Source organism: Phyllostomus hastatus, unplaced genomic scaffold (genome assembly GCF_019186645.2).
Source record: "Phyllostomus hastatus isolate PE091 unplaced genomic scaffold, TTU_PhHast_1.1 phas_contig_196, whole genome shotgun sequence".
NCBI classification, from domain to species: Eukaryota; Metazoa; Chordata; class Mammalia; order Chiroptera; family Phyllostomidae; genus Phyllostomus; species Phyllostomus hastatus.
In genome coordinates this window covers 1,306,369-1,325,106 of record NW_025333709.1, presented here as the reverse complement: position 1 = coordinate 1,325,106, position 18,738 = coordinate 1,306,369, and the positions used below count along the sequence as shown (strand labels likewise).

The 18,738-nt window shown below is 67.6% G+C and overlaps 1 protein-coding gene across 1 annotated transcript; it reads left to right on the top strand.

Annotated features, from left to right (window-relative positions):
* Positions 1-4: 4 nt before the first annotated feature.
* NOP14 (NOP14 nucleolar protein) lies at positions 5-17,360 on the top strand. Its single transcript, XM_045833986.1, has 18 exons — positions 5-384; positions 2,615-2,749; positions 3,200-3,341; positions 4,675-4,808; positions 5,183-5,317; positions 6,067-6,189; positions 6,430-6,561; positions 7,306-7,609; positions 8,341-8,471; positions 8,956-9,041; positions 9,964-10,099; positions 11,602-11,703; positions 12,164-12,317; positions 13,150-13,309; positions 15,002-15,149; positions 16,693-16,811; positions 16,926-17,081; positions 17,243-17,360. The coding sequence occupies exons 1-18, from the start codon at positions 190-192 to the stop codon at positions 17,340-17,342; spliced, it is 2,592 nt and encodes an 863-aa protein (XP_045689942.1). The 5' UTR covers positions 5-189; the 3' UTR covers positions 17,343-17,360.
* Positions 17,361-18,738: the final 1,378 nt, after the last annotated feature.

The following is an 18,738-nucleotide window of genomic DNA, read 5'->3' as shown; positions in this document are numbered from 1 at the left end:
GCCGGATGTGTCTACTTGTTGCCTCTCACTTATCGCGACAGCAAGGCTGGGACAGCTCCCAGGTCTCCGCACGTGTTTCCCGGAGGGATCTGCTGTCTGCCGACTCTGTAGGGCAGTTGCCTCGCCTCCTCCGGGCCTCCCAGGCAGTGCCGCGGAGTCGGGGGCCTCGGGGTTCAGCAAGAGTAGGCCATGGGGAAGGCCAGGGCGATCGGGGCGCGCACCAAGCCCCCCGGGGCCCCGGCGGGAGCAGGGGTCTCCCGGACCAGGCCCAACCCCAACCCGTTCGAAGTGAAAGTCAACAGACAGAAGTTCCAGGTTCTGGGCAGGAAGATGCGCCACGACGTGGGGATGCCCGGGGTGTCGCGCGCGCGGGCCATCCAGAAGGTAAGCGGGGAGCCGATCCCCGGTGGCCCTCCCCTGCCCGGGCCGCGCGTGCGGTCAGGAACGGCGCCTAACCCTGTGGGTTCATTCCGGAGCGCAGCCATATACCCCTAACACCTCGCCTGGCCTCCTTGCCCCGGGCTCGGCCGCGACCACCACGCTACCCAGCGTGATATTTTATATTCTTTCGGCGCAGCACAGGCTCGGGAACCGGCGGCCGGTGTTTGGGCCACACACTGGCTTGCTGGGAGGGCTTGGGCGCTGGCTGTTTCCCTGTGTCTCAGTCTCCTCGTCTGTAAAGTGGAGAGCATGATAATAGCTACATCCTGGGCTTTTGGGAGGAGCAAATGTGTTCCTTTAAGGTCCTCAGGACAGTGCCCGGCACAGCTGGGCTCCTGGAACACGCACCCAGTGGGGGGAGGAAGTCTGTACTACAAGGGGCCCACCCTCCAGAAGATAATTCCATTTGGGGGGGTCCCCATCCTATGTCATTTGGACCGTGTTTACCCTCAGGCCCCTGCACTTGCACCGTCTGGAGTGACCTTCCCTCAGGGCAGGCTTGGGGGTTGGGCAGTGCTGGCTGCGGAACAGAGGCTTTGTGTCCGCCCCCCGCCCCCCCCTTTTCTTCTTTCTGAAGTGGGACGACAACACCCTCCCCCTCTCGTGGGGGCGGGTCAGGGTTAAGTCCAGTTGTGCACTCAGCTCTCGGTGTTCTCTGAGTACTAGTGTTCTCACGCTCCTTCACAACCTGGCCTCCACCGGCCGGCCTTGCTCTGCCTTCTGCAGCTCAGGTTGTCCAGAAAGACCTGTCTCGTCCCCCAGACCGCCCGAGGCCAGCCCGAGCCCCATGGCCCGGACGGGGTAGGGGCTCAGGCCTCCGGCGTCGGACAGGCCCGCCTCCCTGCTCTGTGCTGCGGGCCTGGAGGGGCTGCCGCCGCCTGCGAGTGCCCCAGGGCTTGGCCCCCAGCACGCACGCAAGTAGCTGAAGGACTGGGAACGCCGAGCTGCGGGGGCCGCGGCCGACGTCCGGTGTGGTGGAGGGCGTCCTGCGGCGGGAGGTCCAAGAACGCTGAGCCGTCGGAGGGACGGACGCAGGCCACCCCGTTGGGTCAGGTCACGATGTGGGCAGAGGGGCAAGCGGGGCCGGCGAGGGAGGCGGGGGTCTTTGTGTCCACACCGGTTCCCAGGCAGCGAACAGGCGTCCCGTGTGTCCCCTCCAGTCCGCGGTGGCCCGAGAGTGGAGAGAGAGAGCACGCTCCGTGTAGGGACAGCCGGGTGCCGGGCAGCGCGGCAGCCAGTCCGTCGGGGCCGCCCAGCGGGACGGCCGTTGTGTCAGGAAGGTCCCGTTCAGCCCTCCCGGCGATGGTCCCACTTTGTGTCCGAGGGCACGGAGACAGGTGCAGGTCTGCGCTGGGGGCCCCAGGGCAGCTCCCTGGGCCCGGCTCTGCACGGGGCACCCCCCCCTTGTGGGCACTTGTGGCCCCCTGAACAGCAGCCTGAGTCAGGGCCCCGTCTTCCCCCTTTCCCAGGTGAGGCTGCCGGGCAGAGAGCCTGGGTGGGAAGCAGGGGAACTGGCCAGGGTGGGGCCACACCTGGGGCAGCGCGTCCGAGCCCCAGTGCACGGGTGTCGGGGACCCGGAAAGGGCCGCGAGTCGCGGCTCAGGCCACTGGTGAACCTTAGCGAGCGGGCAGATCGCGGAGACCAGGGGCTGACTGACGCACAGGTGGACGCGTGCGGGTAGCAGGCGAGGAGATTGCGCTGTCGCCGTCTGTGCCGTCCCTGGTCACGGCACCAGGCTCGACGCATGGCTCCCTTCGAGCTCCCTGTGCCGATTTCCCGCCCCCTCGGCTGGGACCCCGTCTCCTCCAGCTTCTCCACCGGGAGCAGTGGCCTCTGCGTGCTGGGTTCTGCGCCTTGCTTGCTGGCCGCCCCTCCCCTTCGACCTTCAGCACGGGGCACGCCCTGGAGGGTCCCCTGGGGTCAGGCGAGGCCTCCTGGCCCCCTAGTCCGGCAGCAGCCCCGCCCGTCTCCCCGGGGTAGAGGTCGCTCTTCCCAGCTGGTGGGCTGGCCCTTTTGTCGGACTGTTGGTTGGTGTCGGTGGCCTGAGGCGGACAAGGTGGCCAGGTGGCCGTGTCATCTCCCAGTCCGGGGGGGCGAGCAGGGTGTCCCCCGTGGAAGCGTCCTCCTCCGGGGACTGAGATCGCCACGCTCATTCTGTGACCCGTGTTTCAGCGGAACCGGACTTTGCTGAGGGAGTACAGGGAGCGGGAGAAGTCCAACGTGTTCAGGGACCGGCGCCTGGGGGAGCACAGCAGCTCCCTGAGCCCCGAGGAGAAGATGGCGCGGAGGTTCGCCCTGGAGCAGCAGGTACAGGGCGGCGGCGGGCGGGGGTGGGGCTCGTGTACACAGAAGGCAGGCGCCTGCACCTCCGCTCCTGCGGGCACTGGCGCGCTGGGCGCAGGGGGAGGGCCTTGGGTCCTGCCCCCGGCCCAGTGAGGCCAGAGGGGGCAGCCCCCCTCGGGCACCGCTGGGTGGATGGACAGTGGGCCGGCGTGCACGGTGGTGGCGCGTCCTCAGGCCGTGAGCAGAGTGCTGCCAGGGGGCGTGGCCGGCGGGCGACGTGGCCCTGACCCGCTGGCGGGCCGGCCGCCGGGGGGCCCTGTTTGCGCCCGAGTCACCGCTCAGACGGCCCCGCATAACCATGAAGCTGCGCGGGCTGCACTGTCACACTGCACAGGTGACAGGAAAGTGAGCGGCTTTTGCTGTCGCACGGGTATGGAGGTTTTAGAAAACTGGCTTTCTTCTGTCTCCTGTCAGCGGCAACACGAGAAGAAAAACATCTACAACCTCAACGAGGACGAAGAGTTGACCCATTACGGCCAGTCGCTGGCAGACATCGAGAAGCATCACGACATCGTGGACAGTGACAGCGACGCCGAGGACCGCGGGGCGCTGTCGGGTGAGGGCGGGGGCAGGGCCGGTCCTCGCCGCGCGGGGCCGGCGTCCTGCCCGTCCTGGAGGCCCTGCAGAGGGTCGCTGGGTCGAAGCGCCCACGTCACGGGGTGTTCTCGTTTCCTAACTCTGGCACTTGAAGAGGGGTAGGGTTCCGGCGTGCCCAGTCTGCGGGCCGCGTACGGCCCAGGGTGGCTATGGATGAGGCCCAACACAGAATCGTGGATTTACTTAAAACATTATGAGATTTTTTAAAATTTACTTACTTAGTTTTAGAGAGAGGGGAAGGGAAGAAGAAAGAGAGGGAGAGAAACATCAGTGTGTGGTTGCCCCTCGAGCACCCCCGACTGGGGACCTGGCCGGCAACCCAGGCATGTGCCCTGACTGGGAATCGAACCCGTGACCCTTTGGTTCACAGACCTGCACTCATCTGCTGAGCCACACCAGCCAGGGCCTGAGATTTTTGTGTGTGTGATTACGTGTCACGATGAATTTAATGTGTGGCCCAGGACAACTCTTCCTTCTCCCGGTGTGGCCCAGAGACGCCATTTGGTCGGACCCCCGCGGGTGCAGGTGGGGGTAGATTAGAGGCTCCTGTGGGCTGAGAAGGTGCAGCAGCACCTGTCTTGGCTGGACGTCACCCCCATTCCCTTCAGCCGGGAGCTCGGGGGCCCGGGGACTGGCCCTGCTGCGAGTCCCCGGTTGGCGAGCACACTGTGAGGGGACGGGTCCGGGAGAGCGGTCTGGGGGGCGTCAGTGTGACGGTCAGTGTGTTTGCTTCTCCCCCTGGGTCCCCTGCGCCCCCCTGCGTCCCCCCCACGCAGTGTGGTTTGATTTAAATGAGCAGGCGGCAGCTTCCACCAGGAAGCGTGAGGGGAGCCAGACGGGCCAGAGGGGCTGGAAGCTCCGTCACCGCCGTGAGGTTGGGGGCAGACTGCCTAACGTGGGGGCCCGTTTCCGCGTCCCATGAAGAAACGGGGTTCCTAAAGGCTTCTTCCCACTCGACGGCCCACGGTGCCGTATTTCTGTCTTCTGCCCTGACCCCCGGGCGGCCGGGGGACGGCGGGTCTCGTGGGCAGTCAGTCGCAGGAGGTGTGAGACCCGGCGGGTGTCCGAGGCCGTGAGCACCCACCCTCCCCGCCCCCCACCCCGAGGCTCCAGCTCCCCCCGGTTTTCCTGCATCTTGTCGACTGCTCGTTCACGAGGACGGGACGCAGTTGAACAACAGGCCCCTCTGGGTGGAGTCTCCAGTCGCTGGGGCCAGGGTTTCCCTGGGGCGGCCCAGCCCGGGTGTCTGAATGCCGCTGCGCTCACCGCCGCGCACTCCGCCCTGTCCGCAGCCGAGCTGACGGCAGCGCACTTCGGAGGCGGGGGGCCGCAGAGGACGCCGCAGCAGCCGGGCCAGGAGGGCGAGAGGCCCCGATCCCGCAAAGAGCTGATCGAGGAGCTCATCACAAAGTCCAAGCAGGAGAAGGTGCGTGGTCACGCGAGGTGCCCGGGCTCCCTTCCTCTCCGGGCTGTCTCTGCCACTGCCTGGGAATTCAGTGAGAGCACTCGGTGTCTTCGCTGCCGGCGCTTTGCTGGGGTCTGGGCGGCTCTGTCGGCTGGGTGGTTTCAGGGTTCTGGTGCGCAGCACGGTCTGCAAGACACTGCTGCTCTTTCTCCACAGCGAGTAGTTCACAGGGAGAAACTACCGCTGTCCGGCGGGCTCTGTAGCTTTGCGTGGAAGGTGCTGATCACCCGCGGCCCCTTTCTGCTGCCCACACGGCCGCGGGGACTGGGCGGCCTCGGGGGAGGGGGGCGGGGCAGGGGGGCTGACGGTGGGTGCCGTCTGCTGTGCTTCCCCAGCGGGAGAGGCAGGCGCAGCGAGAAGACACGCTGGAGCTCACGGAGAAGCTGGACCGGGACTGGAGGGAGGTGCAGACCCTCCTGGCTCGCAAGGCGCCAAAGCTGCGGGACGGAGACAGACCAGAGAGACCGCAGGTGGGAATCGGGGAGGGGTGGGGGGGTGGGGGGGAGCTGAGGCCCAGCTGCCTTGACCTTCCTCTGCAGCTGAGGCAGAGGTGGCGGCCAGGTGTCCTGGTCTCCTCCGTTTCTGTCAGCACCTGAGTTTCTGTCGAAGTTTCGTCAGGTTACCTGACAGGTGTTACTTCGGGGTGGAAACGGATTAAAATTACTTCAACGCCTGCTCAAAAACAAAGATTACTTACTTAAAGTAATCTCTATTCCTTATTAAAGTAACCTTTGTTACTTTATCAAAGTAATCACTTAAGATTACTTGGGTGGGCGATCGTCAGACGCTGTTTGAATATAGACATTTGCCTGTTTGTCCTGCGCGGACCACCCCGCCCGCAGCCCATTCCTTCCGTCTGAGCCGCGGGCTCGGCCGCGCGTGTCTGGAGCTGTTCTAGGGACAGCGCGGCCCCCGCCAGCCACCGGGCCGCGCCGTCGCGGCGTCTTTGGGGGTCACTCTGGCCTTGGGAAAGCAGGTGTGTTTGTGTTTTGAGGAGGGCTCGCCAGAAGCGCAAAGTCCCGTCGGACCTAAAGGTGTGTGGTCCAGGCCGACGAGGACGGCTTCCCGGGAGCAGGAGGCGGCCCAGATGTGCCCCACCCCCACCCCCGCTCCGCCCGGGAGGGGGCCCGGCTGTGACTCCAGCTTGCAGAAAGCCGCCTGGCAGGTCTGGTCTCGTAACCACGGCGGAGTAACAGTGAGAGCCCCCCTCCCGCCCTAGCCTGATGCGTACGACGTGATGGTCCGGGAGCTGGGCTTCGAGATGAAGGCGCAGCCGTCGAACAGGATGAAGACGGAGGAGGAGCTGGCGAAGGAGGAGCAGGCGCGCCTGCAGCGCCTGGAGGTAGGGGCGGGGCCGGGGGTGGGGGTGGGGTCGCTGGGGCCTGCGCCCCGGCCTCCCTGCTCTGCCCCATGAGCGGGGGTGAGGGAGTCTGTTTTGACCAGCGGACTCGTTTCAGGCTATTTAAAGTTTATGTGTATTTTACTATAAATTTTGTAAATTGTACAAGCAGAAAAGCTCAGGTAACTTCCCGTGCTCGCCCGTGCCCGACGGGCTGCACACGTGACCTGTCTCCCCGCCCAGGCGGAGCGTGTGCGGAGGATGCTGGGCCAGGGCGCCGGCGAGGACGCGCGGAGGCTCACGCACGTGTCCGCGGACGACCTGCAGGACGGCTTCGTGCTGGACCAGGACGACAGGCGCCCGCTGACCTACAGGGTGAGATGCCGGCTCTCCCCGCCTCCCTCCCCTGGGGAGCGCCTGCTTCGGGGCGTTTCACAGACAGAAGGGGCGGATCCCTGCAGCGGTTCCCGCAGCTCCGCCTCTCAGCGTGCGCGGTGCTCGGGCCCCCTCGTGCGACTGCTGTCGCCCTCCCTTGGCTGCTAACGGGCATCCGATCCTCTGCCGGAACTGGGCCCTCCCCTGAGGGCGCGCGCCCGAGGCCGGCGCTCTGAACACTTCTCAGGAAAACAGTTATGTGGCTAGCACTGCCCTGTTCACCCGTGAGCCCCGTGAGGTCCGCACCTGTGTCCCCTTGGGAGTGGACACAGAAGTGTATCAGCTGGGGTGCCGGGCAGGCGGGTGGCCCGAGCCCAGAGGGGCCTGAGGCGGGGAGCTGGGCGCTCACAAAACACTGGGCGATCCGGGGCACCCGGTCCTGCCACGCCGGGTGCCGCCTAAGTCCCGGGAAGCCCCTGCTGAGTCAGCTGCCCCCAGCCCAGAGCCGGTGGTCGGCTGCTGCGGACCCCACAGCGGCCAGAGCCCAGCATCCTGGAGGCGCATGGGGGGGGGGCATGGTCCCCAGCTGGTGTGCTCTCCACCAGGCTCTCACCAGAGCGGGGTCAGGGGGGTGGGGAGGCCCCGGGCCGGAGGGCGAACGCAGCAGAGAGCGTGTGCCCCCTGCAAAGGCAGGAGACGAGTCCCTGGAGCCGTCACGCCCGTGGTCTCCATGCCCTGCCCTAGGACGGCAGGATGGACGTCCAGCAGGAGCTCAGCGGGGAGGCCGGCGACGGCGTGCAGGCAGAGGAGGAGGAGGGGGAGGACTCGAGCGAGGAGGACGCAGAGGACAGCGGGGGCTCGGACGGCCACTCAGACCTGGAGTGCGAGGACGAGGAGGAGAGCGAGGAGGAGGAGGAGGAGGAGGAGGAGGAGAGCGAGCGGCCGCAGCAGGAGCAGCGGCGGCGGCAGACGCCCAGCGGCCGGGCGACAGGCGGGGGTCGGGACGCCCGGGAAGCCGCCAGGGCCGAGCTGCCCTACACGTTTGAAGGTGACACGCTGCCGGGGTTCCCTGGGCCTTGGGCTCGTTCCGACCCGGCATTGGGTCGGCCTGGCTGGGGCCGCACTGGAGCGGGGGCCGGGGTGCTCCTCTGGACTCGGGGCGGGGGGGGGGTGGGCACAGGCCGTCGGAGGCCTCGGCTGCAGGTTGGCGAGGTGTTCCCCCTCCCTGCCCCCCGGGGCCGGTGCAGGCCGCAGCACAGCAGTGGCCCTTGTCACGTGACCACAGGCAGGCCGAGAGCAGACACACCTCCCGTACTGCCGTCTCTGTGCTGCCCGGAGACCCAGGACCGGGCCCAGGGGCCAGTGAGGCCCCTGGGAGGGGCTGCCTGTGCTGAGCCCCGGGCCACCGCTCAGCCGGAGTCTAGAATGTTCTCTCCAGGGCACAGGGAAAAGTCGTCCGCCTCTGGTTGGCAGTCCCCCTCGGTCCCGGGACCCGGTATCCCCGGGTCCCTCCGGGGGTACCCTCCGGGCGAGGCCGGCCCCTCCCAGCCCACGCGGCTGCCTCTCCTCGGTGTCGGGTGTTGGGCAGACCCTCCGGGGCGTGCGGGCGTCCCCGCTGTTATGGCAAGCACCGCGGGCAGGCGTCAGTCACCCTGTCCCTTCTGCCCGAGCAGAGGAGGGAGCAGCGCTCCCGTGCGCCCCGTGTCTGCCGCCCTCCAGAGCCGGCAGTGGCGCTGGCTCTGAGCGGCTGAGTGCTGAGTGCTGGTGTGTCCGCCGCAGCTCCCGAGTCCCCCGAGGACCTGAAGGCGTTGCTGGCGGGGAGGTCGGCGGAGCAGCAGCTGCTGGTGGTGGAGAGGATTCAGAAATGCCACCACCCCAGTCTCGCCGAGGGGAACAAGGCAAAACTAGAGGTGTGCCGGCGAGCGGTTCCGTGTTGGGCCGGGAGGCCCTCTCCTGGGCCGTGGGGCGGCCGGGCGCCGGGGCCTGCCGGCAGCAGGTGGGCCGGGCCCTGGGCAGCGTGCTGGGGCGGGCGGGACACCCCTCACTCTGAGACACCCCTCACTCTGAGACACCCCTCACTCTGAGGCCCAGGCGGGACGGAAGAGGCCAGCACCGGTGCCCTTGCGTCGCCCGAGTTGGCCTCTCGCGGCCACCGAGCGGCCAGGCCGGACCTCGGGGAAGCCGGCAGTGTTCCTCTTCCCTGTCAGAAGGGCCACCGCTGGCGCCGGCACTGCACGGGGCGGCACTCTCGCCCCGAGCTCTCGGGCCGGCTCCTCCGGGGCTGAGCCCCCCCCCCCCCCCCGCTGGTGTCGGCCCACGGAGGGCCCGCGGGCGTCTGTGCTGCCTGTGGTTCGTTCTGGGCCGGCCCTGAGCTGTCCCCGCTGTGTCCCCCAGAAGCTGTTCGGCTTCCTCTTGGAGCACGTGGGCGACTTGGCTGCGGACGACCCTCCGGACCTCGGCGTGGTGGATAAGCTGGTTGTGTGAGTCGGGGCGGGGCCTGGGGCCTGGGGCCTGGGGCCTGGGGCCTGGGGCCGGGGCCAGCACGTCCCCCCGGTGCAGGGTCAGGAGGATCCGCGCCAGGGCTTTGACCATTGGCCTGGCAGGCGGGCCTCACGGGTGCAGCCGCACCGTGGACCCAACGCCAACAGCCCGCTCAGCCTGCCCCCACCACCCCCTGCAGGCGGGACGTGACTTTCCTGTAAAGTGACCCGGCCAGCCCAGCCCCTTCCAATCTGTGTGTGGTGTCTCGCGGCTGGTTCCTTGTGTCTTTGGCCCACAACGTGCTGAGCTCTGCTTGGGGGTGGGAGGCAGGGGACCCCGACAGCGTCCCGATGTCACCCCACGTCCGGGCCTCCAAGGCCCCCAGCGGGCGAGGGAGACCCAGGGAAGCCTCCACTGGGAAGCATGTCCCTCTTGTCCACCTGTCCCTGCCCTGCCCAGGGGTGGTGGCCGGTGTTGGACTCGGTGCACGAAAACCCAGGAGAGCAGAGCCCCGGGAGGTGGCTGCTGGCCTCATGGGGGCGGGGCCCTGCAGTGGGGGTTCAGTGAGGGCGCGGGGGCCGGGTGGCGGGACCCGGTGGCCTCCGCCGTTTCAGACGCACTCGTGCGGAGCTGCGAATGCTTGTGGGTGCCCCACCCAGTCGGCACAGGCAGGGGCTCCCCACTCCGCACACCGCCCGTCGTAGGGGCGCCCCTGAAGCACGCTTACGGAGGTCAGCTGGCTCTGCAAGAAGCCAGGCGGGGCCAGAGGGCGTGGGCGGGGCCAGAGGGCGTGGGCGGGGCCAGAGCGGGGCTCCGGGCCCCAGCGTGCAGCGGTGTCACAGGAACGGCCACGTGGGAGGGCGGGGTCGTCAGCCCTCCGCCGGGAGGGGCTCTGCGCTGACCCGTGTTTCCGACGCGCAGGCCGCTGTACCGTCTCTGCCAGATGTTCCCCGGCGCTGCGAGCGAGTCCGTCCGGTTCGTGCTCCGGGACGCCATGCACGAGATGGAGGCGGCGGTCGAGGCGAAGGGCCGGGCCGCGTTTCCGGGGCTGGACGTGGTAAGCACCGCATGTGTGTCGATGGTGAGCTGAAGCGCGCCCCAGAGGCAGCCGGTTTGGCTGCGTGTGAATGGGCCGGGCGCCCTCTGCCCCGCACGGGGGTTTCAAGGCGAGGGAAGGGGCGGGTTCACCCGGGGCCCCGAGGCCGCGGGCGGCGGGATTCACTCTCGTGTCTGGGGGGTCCCAGAGAGTCGTCGGAACCGCCCTGTGACGGCGGTGGGCGGCTGTGCCAGCCTCGGCGAGTTTTGCAAACGTTTGCTGGGTTACCCCGTTTTCTAGTCTTGGGTTGAAATGCTCGAACGCCGGGGGTCAGAAACTCAAGTACGGGGCTCGTGTCAGTGGGTTTACCGGGCTCCCCAGTCCAGCGCTGGCGCTTCAGTCCCGGGGGCCTCCCCCCGGCGTCCCTGCTAGTCCCCAAACCCCCAGTGTCCGTGGAGGTGGCCTCCCCTCGTCTGTAAGTGGGCGGGCGGACAGCACGCCTGTCTGCTGCCTGGCCCGTGGTCGTCCTGGGGGAGGACAGCGTCGTCACCTGAGACAGAACAGCCACAGTCACGGTCTCAGCCGTCGCCCCAGCAGAGCGCAGCTGCGGCGGCCCCGCGCCGTGCCGTGGCACAGGCCCCCGGCACCTCGGAACATGATGGGCTGGGCAGTGCCCTGGCACAGGGCTCCACCCAAGCCTGGTCCGGACCCAGCCCGCCCCCACGACGATCATGCCGCCCCCCGCCCTGTCCCCTCACCCCCCACTCGGACACGCTCCCAGTGTCACTGCACCTGCATCGGTGCCTGAGGGGAACTTAGACCCTGGGGCGTCTGAGGGTCTGGCTGTTGTCAGACCCGGGCCTGGAGCTCTGTGGTCCGCGTGTCCCGCGATGAGCGGGGGCAGGGGACTCAGCTGGAGACAGCGGGGGCCGTGGGCGTGTTTGGAGGGCGGCTCCCCCAGCTCCCAGCACCCCCCACCCGCAGCCCTCGGTCTCCTCCTCAGTCCAGTGGGCACACTACACCGCCCCCCGGGGCAGGCAGGTGGGCTTGTCACGCCGCCCAGTGTGCTTCCTGGGGCTGTCGCAGAGGGGGGCTTCCTGCAGCTCCGAGCAGGACGAGCGCCGTGGGGCCCCGAGAGCCTCGGCCGCGTGCGCCTGAGCCGAGGCAGAAGGGGCGGGGCGGTGACCTCCGTCTGACCCAGCCTGGTGGCCTGACGCCCCAGGGTGGCCACTGGGGCCTGGGCCCCGAATGCCGCTGGGCTCCCAGGACAGTGCGGCCTCCTCCCGCGCCCACTCCCGGCCGCTGGAGAAGCCCACACGTCAGGGAGAGCCCGCTGGGCGTGTGGTGGGTGGCGGTGACCGCGGGCCCTGCCCTGGCCACAGGTCCTCAGCTCAGTGCGGTGTCTGGGGGGCACCTCTGAGTCTCACCGGGCATCAAAGCCTCTTCCTCTTGGGCTCCTGTCTAGGCAGCGTTTAAACCTCACCGTCCCTTCTCCAGTCCGTGCGGTCCCTCTTTCTTTCCAGCTCGTGTATCTGAAAATTGCCGGGATGCTGTTTCCCACCTCGGACTTCTGGCACCCCGTGGTGACGCCGGCCCTGGTGTGTATGAGCCAGCTGCTCACGAAGGTGCGTCCCGCAGGCGGACGGGGAGGCCGCCCCGTCTGGGCCCGCGGCTGGCCCAGGGCCGTGGGTGCGGACTGTCGGGGTCTTGGGGGAGAGCTCCCTGGAAGGGTCCGTGGGGATGACTGGGGAGCTGAGGCCAGCAACAGCCCCAGCTTCCCCCAGCACCCCACGTCAGCAGCCCCAGACGGGGACGGGGTTTGGTTTAGCAGCTGAGGGTGACAGGGGATGTGACCCCAGAAACAGCTGTCTTGGAGGAGAGAGCCTCAAGTCTGACAGGGGTTCTCGTGTCCTTTGGCTGAACAAAGCCCCGGTGGTCCCTTCATCCTCGATGGGGTGTGGGGCCGGGCCCCTCACGCAGTCCAGGGCTCTCCGCCGGAACCTCAGCTGACCCCCCCCCCCGGGAGGGAGCGGGGACCCCGGCTGCCCTGGGGGCGCCGAGTCACGGGCCCTGTCCCCCCGCCAGTGCCCCGTCCTGTCTCTGCGCGACGCCGTGAAGGGCCTGTTCGTGTGCTGCACATTCCTGGACTACGTGGCCCTGTCGCAGCGGTTCGTCCCCGAGCTGCTGAACTTCCTGCTCGGGATCCTGTACGTGGCGACCCCAAACAAGCCAGGCCAGGGTGAGCGGACCCGAGGGAGCGCTCTCAGACGCGCGGCACTCGAGAACTGTTCTAAGGGCTTCTCAAAGCAATCCGTCCTCCTCGTGCGGAGCGTGGGGTGTGGGGAAGGGACGGCAGACACGCACCCTGAGTCCTCGCGTCCAGAGCAGCGTCCCTCCCTTTCTCTGTGGGACACGCACACACTGCGCAGGCCGGAGGCCACACGTGCGGGTCTGCACCACGGCGCGCTCTGAGTCACAGGCCCCGATCGCTGCTGGGTGCGCCCTGTCCCGCCTTGGGGGGGGGTGGGTGCCGGGGCAGGCATGGTCACGCCCCGGGGAAACCGGTGTGACTGGTGGCCATGGTCAGGGCAGAGGCTAGGATGCTCTGGACAGGGGTCAGCTGCAGGTGGGGGCCTGCTGTCGGCCCTCTCACATCCCGGCCACCTCCCTGCAGGCCGCCCCTGTGCCGCCTCTGCTCTTCCGGTGACAGGGTGGGTGACAGGGTGAGGGCCTGCCCCCCGCCCCTTCCCGTCTCTGCCGGCCTCCACCCTGGGGGCCTCCCACGAGCACGCCCACGGACCCCCTCAGCCGCCTCTGCCTCCGCGCCGTCACTCTTTCCCTGTCGGTTTCAATCCAGCTCGTACGCGTCCTGGGGCGTTCTGCGCGGCCGGCCTCCCCCGTGAGGGCGCAGGCGTGGCCCCAGCGCCCCCCCTGGGGCCATCGCCCCGACTCTGCGTGTCGGCACCAGCACACTTTCGAGAGTGAGCCGGCTAGAGACTTCGCTCTCAGCGCCTCCCCCCGGCGCCCAGTGACGCTCAGACTTCTCTGTCCCTGTCCCGCTTGGAATCCAGGTTACACTCTGGTGCACCCTTTCAGACCTCTGGGGAGGAACTCGGAGCTGCTCGTGGTGTCCGACGACGAAGACACAGCCACGTGGCAGAGGAGGAGTCTGTCCCTCGGCTGGGCAGGCGGACAGACGGCCCAGACCGGGACGGAAGCCAACCACACCAGGTGCGCGCGGGCCCCGCGGAGCCGGGCGCCCCAGCCCCAGACGCCCAGGGTGGCCCGGGGGATCTGTTGCGGGTGACAGGACCTCATGAGCGCAAAACCCCAGAAAGTCCACTGCAAAGCCGTTCCACCCGGTAGCTGAACCCAGCGAAGTGGCGGGTCGCAGTCTGCCGGCAGAGCTCAGCCGCCTCTCCGCGCCAGCAGGGGGCAGTGCAGGCGGGGTTACAGGGACCGCGCTGCCGGCCGCAGCGAAGGAGAGAGAGGGCGGGGCTTGGGAATTAATGGGGCGGGGTTGTACCATGGAAACCACAAGGCACTGCCGGGGGAACCCAGAGACGAGGGGGACAGCGCGCTCCTGGCCCGGGGGTCGGAGTCACCTCCAGAGACGCCACGTGCGGCCCCGGCGTCCGCGCCGCCGTCCCCTGCGCTCACGCACTCGGTCTGCGGTAGGAGGAGGGAAGGGCTGGACTTCGGTTGTAAGTCCTTCCAGCCTCTGAGTTTTAAGTTCTAGAGTATTTGAAAGTGTATTTCTTAAAGATTTTGTTTATCTTTGGAGAGGGGGAAAGAGCGGGGGAAAGAGCAAAACATCGATCAGCTGCCTCTTGAACGCCCTGACTGGGGACCCGGCCCACAACCCAGGCACGTGCCCTGACGGGGAATCGAACCAGCGACCCTTTGGTTCCCAGGCTGGTGGAACTGAGTCCTCGGAGCCACCCCAGTCAGGGCCGAAATTTTTTTGTTGAAAAAGTCTTTATTGTGGTTCAATACACGTAAAACTTACTCGCTGTAGCCACTTTTCCGTGTCCAGTTCAGCAGCATCGCCACCACCGCCTTCTCCAGGACTTCCCACCGCCCACGCTGACACTCCGACCCCCTGGAACGCTCCCCCCACCCCAGCCCAGCCCCTGGGACTCGGGGGTGCGCGCCCCCCCACCCCCCACCTCGCTCCCTCGCGTCCTCCGGCCCCGTCCAGGCCGCACAGGGCTCGGGTCCCCCTCCTCCTCGGGCTGAGCGGGGTTTCGTCACGTCTTGTGTGTCATCGCCCGTCGATGGTCCCCCGGGTCGCCCCCTCCCTTCGGCTGTGGTGGACGGCGCCGCTGTGGTGTGAGCGGTGGGTGCGAGTGTCCCTTCGAGTCCCTGCTGTCAGCTCTCTTGGGGACGCTCCCAGAGGTGGGACCGCGGGGTCACGAGGCGGGTCTGTTTTGAATGTCCTGCGGACCTTCCGCGCTGCTCTCCACGGTGGCCGCGTCCCGCCGAGGGTGCAGGAGGGGCCCCTGTTCTCCACCATCTCACCTCGCCTCGCGGTCTCTCTCTCTCCTTTTTTCTTTCTTCTTTTTTTTGAGAGTCCCCACAGTAGCCATTCCGACCGGCGTGAGGCGGCAGCTCGTTGTGGTTTTGATTTGTGTCCCCGGGCGACTGGTGACATCTGGTGACGTCGAGCGCCTTCACGCGCCTGTGGGCCGTCCGCGCCCCGACGGCCGCTATTCCCGCGGGAAAACAAAACCACTTTCCCACTGTGGGCGTTGCTTTCAGATCGCACCCGCTGGGTGCGCACAGCAGCTTGGAAACGACGGGGGGCGCCGCGCACGGTGGCCCGTTCCCAAGACGGGGGCATCCCGCAGCCCCGCGCACGGCGGCGGTGGCAGCGGCCCCGGTCGGGTCGGTGAGACTCGTGCGCTGGTGTCGCCCCTGCAGGCTGTCCTGCCTGGCCGTGTGTCTGGCTCTGGTGAAGCGCTGCGTGCTCCTGTACGGCACCCTGCCCGCCTTCCACGAGGTCGCGAGGCCGCTCAGGGCCCTCCTGACGCAGCACCTGGCCCACCCGCGTCACCCCCCGGAGCTGCAGGTGAGGCTCCCAGCGACGAGGGCGCCGGGCCCGGGGCTCGCAGCATCCGTGTGGGGGAGGGGCGGGTGGGCGAGCGTTTCTGTCCTGGGCTGCAGCCCGGAGACCAGGGACGCTGCCTCTGCGAACCAGCAGCTGGGACGAGGGGTCGGCGGCGTGAGACCGCGAGGCCGCGAGGAGTAACCGCCGCCGGGCGGGGTCTGGACCTGGGTTTACCTGGCAACGTTGTGTGACCCCTTCCGCCCGCCCCCTGACCTCTGGGGCCGGGACACACGCCCCTCTAGGGCCCCGCGGGTTTTCTGAGGACCGTCCACTGTCCCGCACGAGGTGACGAGCCGTGTGGCACCCCCCTCCCCATGGCCTGGAAGCTCCACGTGGTCCAGCAAGCGTCTCAGACGCTGTCCCGCTGCCGCAGACCTGAGCCCCGCCCTCATCTCACACCCCGCCCCGCCCCCCACACCGCCTCCCGCCAGGCCCCGCCCCGAGGTCCTGTTAGGGGGCGTGGCCTCTCTGGTGGCGGCCTGGCTTCCCTTGCCCACACTCGGACTTTGCTGGGGGCCTGCGCACGGGCCCTCCCTCCACCCGAACTGCTCCCCTAGAACCGCGGACCCACCTCCACTTCTCGCGCTTCTTCCGCTCAGCCCGGCCACCCCTGCCAGAGGCTGCCTGCCCCCCAGGACGTGGGCCCGCGAGACCCCGTGCCACCTCCCAGAAGGCCGAGGCGCGACACCTGCCTCTACCGGCTCCACGCCCTGGTGACATGCCGGGGCTCGCCCCGCACTTTAGAGGGCAGAGCGGCTCCCCACCCCTGTGGGGTGCAGGCTGGCCAGGGGGCCACGGGGGTTCGTGGACGCGGGGTGAACTGAGCTGGCTGCACCTTACACGCAGTTTCTGTGGAGCTGGGGCACATGGCTTCCGAGGGAAGCCTCCCAGTGGGCGGGGGTGGCTGTGCCCCCGGTGCAGAGACCCGCAGTTCCGGGCGGGACACATCTGTGCGAGGGACAGCAAAGGGACTGACGTCAGGGGGCTGGCTTCCAGAAGGTTCCTCAGAATCCTCAGCCAACAATCTCGGAAGGCAAGGCTGTGACGCAAGTGCCTTAACCGGCGGTTCCTTCTGCCGGAACGAGAGTGGGGTCGGACCGGAGACTGGGGGCGGCCGTGTGCCCGGGCAGCTCCCCGGCCTGCAGCGCGTCTGTGAGAAGAGTGGTCAGGCTCCTCTGGGCAAGAGGCAGCCAGCTCGACTGCCAGGTGCTGGCTGCACAGACCACCCTCACCACCAAATGCCAGCACCCAGCATCCTCTCCACCGGCCTCAGACCCAGGGGACCTGCAGTCCTGCCCCGGTGGCTGGCGCACCCCACTCCCCCACCCACCAGGTGCAGCTCCCACCCCACGGGCGTGTTCCGCTGTGAGCACAGCGTCTGTGGACCCCCCTCCTTTATTCAGCCCTTGAGGCGACCGGAGTAAGGGGCACCAGGGGACCAGCCCCCCCCCCCCACAAGTCCCTGCCACCTTCTCCCATACGGCACAGCACTCCCGTCTTCCAGGAGCTGTGTCGGAGCACGCTGGCCGACATGGACGCCCAGGGGAGGCGCTACCGGCCCCTGGTCTGTGAGAAGAGCAAGCCGGTGCCGCTGAAGCTGTTCACCCCGAGGCTGGTCAAAGTGTGAGTGCAGCCGCCCCTCAGGGTCTCGCAGGGGGCCCCGGGTCAGGGTGTGGGCCCACCTGCAGTCTTGGGCTGACTTGACTGGCCTCCCGGGTGCTGGCATCCTGCTCTTAGGCTGGAGTTTGGCAAGAAGCAGGGCAGCAGCAAGGAGGAGCAGGAGCGGAAGAGGCTGGTCCACAAGCACAGGCGGGAGTTCAAGGGCGCCGTGAGGGAGATCCGCAAGGACAACCAGTTTCTGGCCCGGATGCAGCTCTCGGAGATCATGGAGCGGTGAGACCCCGGGGCGTGGGGCGCGGGGCGGCCGTGCGGAGCTCCCGCCCGGGCCTGGGCCTGGGCCTGCGTGCCTGGCAGGTGCTGCCCCCCACCTGGCCTCCCTCTGCACATACGTTCTCCAAAAACCAATCAAAAAACGGCCTCTCTTCCCGTTTCAGGGACGCAGAGAGAAAGCGCAGAGTGAAGCAGCTGTTCCACAGCCTGGCTGAGCAGGAGGGCGAATGGAAGGCTCTGAAGAGGAAAAAGGTCAAAAAATAAACTCAAGGGAAACGTGCACTGGAAGTCCCGATGTTGGATTGGCGGCGTGGTTCCCCCACACACTCCCGTTCCCGTTAAAACATCCGGTGAAACGTGCTCGGCTCGGTCCGTGGGGCTCGACCGGCCTCGGCCAACTGCAGGGCCTGTGGCTGGGCGTCCTGGCCAGTGTCCCTTTCAGTCATCCAGGGATGTTCGCCCTCGTGTGTAGAGCGCAGTGTTACTTCATTGTATGTTACGTTTTCCATTATAAAGTGAACAAGTTTGCAAACAGTTCAGAGATCAGAGCAGGACAGTCATCCGTGGTGACCCCGACGCCCTAACAGCCCCGATTGGACGGCCCTAATTCGGCCGTTATCTGATGCTTTGGGGTGCAGGGTCTTGGTTCTAATAGCTGGGCTGCTGTGGGACGGGCGTGGGGGGAGCTTCGCTGCATCCGCACTGCCCAGGAGGCTTAAGTTTGGGGTGGGAAGGAGCTGGAAGCCATGGAGGGTACAGTTGAAGTCTCAGGCTGGTGTAACCAAGAGCCTCGGGACAGTCAGCGTGCCGTCGGCTGGACCCGAGGGGCTGCGGGCTGCTGGCAGTGAGGGCCCCCTGGGCACCCAGTTCTTACTGAGCCTGTCAGTAGGGACGCATCTGCATATTCTACCCAACTTTCCCTCAGCTGCTGCTCCGCCGCCTGATGCAGGAAGTGTTAAGGCAGTTGACCTTCTGTCTCCAGTGTGCAGGTCACAGCTACAAAAGGGGGCATGGCTGCTTGGGAAGACAGTGGACATAGGGGACCTGGAGTCTGGGGAAGAGCTAACGGTGTTCACAGGGGTTGCAGGTATCAGGTGTACCTGTAACTGCTCCTGTTGGCATTTGGATGTTCAGTATACAGAGGGTTGTGGGTGCCAAGTTGACAAGGGGTGGACTTGGAAGGTGTCCTAGAGTCCCCTCCCCATTTGCGTCAGGGTTGGCCGGAGTGACATGAATCCGATGAGAGGGAGGGGCCATGGGGCAGAGCTGGCCAGGTGCTGGTGCTCAGGTCTCCTCCAGCTGCCCTGGAGTCTCCCCCTCGGCCCCGAGGCCAGGTGTCGGGTGGGAGGCCGCCCCAGGGGAGCGCCAGCTGCTCCTTCTGGATCCCGGGAGGGAGGCCAGCTGGAGTCTGCTGCCTTCGCCGGTCTCGTCTCTGCTCTCCTGACCTCACGCCCCTCTTTCCTCCTCACCTGCCTGTCCCGGGACTTCGCGCTCAGCACCACATGCAGAAGGAACTGTCCGAGGAGGCACGTGTGGCGTGGAGCCCACGGGGGTGGGGGAGGTGCCAGGGAGGCTGCAGGACACCCTGCAGCGCTGCGAGTGAGAAGACCCAGAGCCCCGGGCACTCAGAGGGCGGGAGGAGGTTTAGCACTCGGGCAGA